The sequence below is a fragment of the Bison bison genome, unplaced genomic scaffold (assembly GCF_000754665.1).
Source record: "Bison bison bison isolate TAMUID 2011002044 unplaced genomic scaffold, Bison_UMD1.0 scf7180017864032, whole genome shotgun sequence".
Taxonomy (NCBI): domain Eukaryota; kingdom Metazoa; phylum Chordata; class Mammalia; order Artiodactyla; family Bovidae; genus Bison; species Bison bison.
Genome location: NW_011494604.1, coordinates 5,239,548 through 5,244,792, shown reverse-complemented (window position 1 = coordinate 5,244,792; position 5,245 = coordinate 5,239,548). Strand labels below are relative to the sequence as shown.

At 33.6% G+C, this 5,245-nt stretch overlaps 1 protein-coding gene across 6 annotated transcripts in view; it reads left to right on the top strand.

Moving 5' to 3' along the window:
• DLG1 (discs, large homolog 1 (Drosophila)) overlaps positions 1-5,245 on the top strand; it is a 275,289-nt gene that overhangs the window by 207,570 nt on the left and 62,474 nt on the right. For all 6 annotated transcript variants that reach the window (XM_010834376.1, XM_010834377.1, XM_010834380.1 and 3 more), the window contains one exon: positions 2,657-2,759. In XM_010834376.1, the coding sequence (XP_010832678.1) occupies positions 2,657-2,759 (103 nt within the window). The remainder of the gene's footprint in view (positions 1-2,656; positions 2,760-5,245) is intronic.

The window sequence follows — 5,245 nt, the reverse complement described above, 5'->3', positions numbered from 1 at the left end:
TCAGATCTAGGCCCTTAAATATATTTCTCACTTCCACTGTGTAATCATAAGGGATTTGATTTAGGTCATACCTGAATGGTCTAGTGGTTTTCCCTACTTTCTTCAATTTAAGTCTGAATTTGGCAATAAGGAGTTCATGGTCTGAGCCACAGTCAGCTCCTGGTCTTGTTTTTGCTGACTGCATAGAGCTTCTCCATCTTTGGCTGCAAAGAATATAATCAGTCTGATTTCGGTGTTGACCATCTGGTGATGTCCATGTATAGAGTCTTCTCTTGTGTTGTTGGAAGAGGGTGTTTGTTATGACCAGTGCATTTTCTTGGCAAAACTCTGTTAGTCTTTGCCCTGCTTCTTTCCATATTCCAAGGCCAAATTTGCCTGTTACTCCAGGTGTTTCTTGACTTCCTACTTTTGCATTCCAGTCCCCTATAATGAAAAGGACATCTTTTTTGGGTGTGTGTTCTAAAAGGTCTTGTAGGTTTTCATAGAACCGTTCAACTTCAGCTTCTTCAGCGTTACTGGTTGGGGCATAGACTTGGGTTACTGTGATATTGAATGGTTTGCCTTGGAAACAAACAGAGATCATTCTGTCGTTTTTGAGATTGCATCCAAGTACTGCATTTCGGACTCTTGTTGATCATGATGGCTGCTCCATTTCTTCTGAGGGATTCCTGCCTGCAGTAGTAGATATAATGGTCATCCGAGTTAATTTTACCCATTCCAGTCCATTTCAGTTCAGTTGTTTTAAATTAACAATATAGATAAATAAAATATGGAATATCCATACAATAAAGTATATGATTCAGCTATAATAAGTAATGATGTAGTAAATCAAGGATGAGCTGTGGAAACAAGCTACGTAAAGAAGCCAAACAGAAGTAGCCACATGTTATAATATTTATTTTATTTTAAGTGTACAGAACAGACAAATTCTTAGAAAGTAGAGTAGGGGTTACCAGGGTCTAAGAGGAGAGGGAAGAGGGGAAAGAATGCTAATAGGTAGTGGGGTTTGGAGGATCTGATGAACATGTTTTGGATCTGAATCATGGTGATGATTACAATACTTGTGACTGTACTAAAAACCACAAAAACACTAAACTTGAAAAATGTCGATTTTATATAAATTATATCTCCATATTTTTAAGTGGTGTGTTTTTTTTGTTTTGTTTTAATGACCACTGTGTGCCTCTCAGTAGCAAGATTTCTTCTAAGATATCCTTGATAATGTTTTACATTAAAATGTTTGGCATTATTTAGGAACATTTTAAATTTGTAATCTTGTTAACAAATTATTCTGTTTTCAATCTATGTTGGTTGTCTTCAGATTGTTTCTGTAGGCAAAGACTTTGATGCTCAGGAATAATTCATTAAAAATTATAATATTTTATACAACAATCTTTGAAAGTTTGTCTACCTTTTATATTTCTTCTCTAATTTTTTCTGCTAGAATTAGGATTTTATGTTCAATGTAAAGCTATTTATACATTGTGTTGAGTTTTTTATGGCTTTTAGCTAGAGATATTCTCTAATAAAACCACGATATGTTACATTCGTTTAGATTAAGGTTTTTGTGTCTTGATTTTCATTCGAAAGGTGTGTGCACGTATTAACTTAGTTACTTAGTGATATCCTTTATAGATAATATAAAACATCAGGTCTTCACTGTTTTAAATGTTCTTTACATCCCAGAAATTTCTGGGCTGTAGTCAAATTTTACAAAATTGGTGTGTAACTTTTAACAAGTTTTAAATTAGATGTTGAGGAAACAAACTTTCATATAAAAATTGCATGATAGTTTCTCTTCCTTTCCGAAAGTATTCATTAAAGGTCCCAAACATTGCTGTATTTTATTCATTGATGGTTCTTAGGGGAGAAGGCCAACTTAAATATTTAAATTAATTACATTTAAGTCTAATGCTCACATCAATGTCCTGTTAAGTTTTTCTTGTAGTGTAAAAGTTTCAGTCTCTAAAGGTAGTATGCCATGCAGTGTACTAGGTACTGGCAGCCTTTCAGAAAGAAGAATTAAGTTGCCTATTCTTCTGGAGTGGGATTGATCACCTCACCCAAGGAAGGTCCCCGTGTTAAAAAAGAAAAGAATGTCGTTTTGCTCATTTATTGTATTTAATGTCAGTCTGTGAGATCTGAGCTCTTTTAGTACTTGAAGTTATTGCTTTCCAGTTACTCCAAAAGAATAGAAGGTTTAGTTTAGGAAAGAAAGGAAGAGAATTGAAATTGAGATTAATAATATTGAAAATATGATGGGATTTGAAATGATGCTATAAACAAAATGAATTTCCTTTGCATTGTTTGAGTTACTAGTGAAATGAAATGTACAAAATGACGACACTTTTGACTTTTCAGGTTGTCAAACTAAGGGACACTTCTTAAGAGATTGATAGCCTTCTAGAAACCTAGGGGGAAGTGTTTTGGTTTTGTTCACTTGACAGTAAACATAGTATTTTTAGTGAATAAAAATGTTTTGATTGATAGTAGTTACTGTGCAATATATTTTTAGTAAATCAGAATAAGAAAAATACTTTAGTCATAAAATAATTGCAAGTAATTTTTTTAATCTATGCCTTCTTAACAGGCAATTGTGATTTCTATTTAGTATGATGGTTTTCTTTCTAATTTAATATTTGATTTGACTTAACAGGTAAACAGTGTTGACCTCAGAACTGCCAGCCATGAGCAGGCAGCAGCTGCTTTAAAAAATGCTGGCCAAGCTGTCACAATTGTTGCACAGTACCGACCTGAAGGTAATAAATTCTTGTTGTTTGTTTTTCTTTTTTATTTCAGTTTTTAGAAGTCTTCCTCTTAATAATGTTTAACTTCCGAAGCTTAGCTTTCTCTTTGTGTTTTTGTCTGATTCATTAATCTGTTACTTTTTTGTTGCTGTTGCTGTTTAGTCACTAAGTCATGTCCAACTCTTGCAGCCCCATGGACTGTAGCCTGCAAGGTCTTCTGTCCATAGGGTTTCCTAAGTGAGAAAACTGGAGTGGGTTGCCATTTCCTTCTCAAGAGGATCTTCCCGACCCAGGGATTGAATTCACATCTCCTGCATTGGCAGGAGAATTCTTTTCCATTGAGTCACCAGGGAAACCCTGTTATTTGTTTAGTTGGAATGTAATTCACCATCCAGATCAAAGTGCTTTTAAATAGAATATAGGAACTTGTATCTGCCAGCTCTTTGAATATTTCATCATTATTTGGAATAATTTTTAGATGTTAATTTTTTAAAATCTGTCATCTAACCAAACACATACTTTTAAATATACCTTTTACTAACTCAGTGATTGAAAAGCAAAGATAGTCTATTAAGTTATCTCAATTTTTTCTGACTTTTGAATTAGATTGTATTTATTAATATCAAGGTTAAGATATTCTAATAGCTTTTATTGTTACTTTAAAAAAAAGAAAGAATACAAATTTGGAATATGATATGTTTCTAAATAGTGAAGTCTTATGGATATAACCTTGCCAAGTTCCTGCTGGGAGATGATAATGGAAAATTTGAGGTCATATTAAACATACATAAGACTCTAGTGTACATCAACATAAACACTTCAGTAAAACCTCAGTGGAATTTAAAAAGCTTAAACACCCAAAAGAATACATAGCATACTAGTTAATGTTCATAAACAAGGTGAAGGAGGAAAGAATGATGTGACTAAAGGAGCCAGGCAAAACATTCTATAATTTGGCAACGTTAGTTTAGTTACATTTATTATTCTTTTCTTGGAGCAGAATTTATTTCTATAACAAAACCCCAATATGTGTTTTAACGTGATCAAAGTAGTATATTGGGCATTGCTTGTTATTTAATAATATAATATTTATTATAAACCATAGCATTCTAGGTTCATAACTGAACAAGAATAAATTCATTTATGTAAGAAGTAAGTTCCAAATAAATCACATTAATCAAGCAATTTAAGGAATAATAGATGAAGTCAGAATGCCAACTTATTAATTTTTGTGAGAAACAAAAGCTGCCGCTGGGACTTAGCCATGCTTTTATCTTCTGGCCAACACGTTCTTGCCAATAGGTGTATTATATGGAAACCAAATACAAAAGCAACAAGGAAATAAAACGTAAACACACTTCTATCCATACAGCTTCACCTAGCATTAAGCAAAACTAAGAAGACAGGTATATCTGGGCAACAAAATACAGGTAAAGGCTATTTAAGCAGGTTAAGATCTGGCAAAAGCTACATGGAAAGAAGAGAAAGGTAAAAACATGAAATGTTGAGAATGCTCGGTGGTAACCAAACTTAAATTGAACTTCCTAAAGGTGGGGGGCTATAAATCCCTTGTTTATAGCAGGGCACATGGAAATTGGAGTAGCAAGCTAGCAAAAGCCATCCTTGATGTGGTTTTGTTTAGAGAGCTAGAGGGACCCATATTTGGTCAAAACCATCTATCTTGCTAGTATCAGATAAGTTGACAGTTTTTTGGTTTTAAAGGATGTAAAAATATGCTTCCATCTCTACCCTGCACTCCAAACTTACTGGTCCAGCCAGCTCATTCAGTAATAAGCAGTTTGAAAGGAACTGGCCTGGCATTCATACAGAGATATTAACAAGAAGAGGTGGAAACAAACAACAAAGCTGATTAGCAGGAGGAAAAGATGGCTTAACAACCAGAAGAGATAGATTTTGAGCTAGCATAACCCAGGAAAGAAGAAGAAAGCAAACCGTTTTCTTAAGTTGAAACACAAAGAGACATCATAGAAAAATTCAATAGGGGACATAAAGGATACAATAGGAAAAGTAAACAAAAAGAAACAAAAGCAAAGAGAATTTTTAAAGTTTAGAGAGAAAAAACAGGTTATTTTATATATATATATATGAGAAAGTCGCTCAGTCATGTCCGACTCTTTGCCACCCCATGGACTGTATTTTCACAGACAGTTCCATGGAATTCTCCAGGCCAGAATACTGGAGTAGGTAGCCTTTCCCTTCTCCAGGGGATCTTCCCAACCCAGGGATACTATATTATATTATATCATATAATAATTAGACTTTCTGGAAAAAGTAAATTTTTTTAAAGAAGGGAATAAATGCTTGAACTTATAATTCACTCAAGAAAGCTTTCCTCAATTAAAAAGAAGTGCATCTTTATATTGAAAAGACATAGCATGATAGAAAACTCACAATGGTCAAAATCCAGATATATTCTAGTTAAATGTTTATTAAGAATTTTCTGAAACTCAGTTAAAAATATTACCTTATTAATAAGG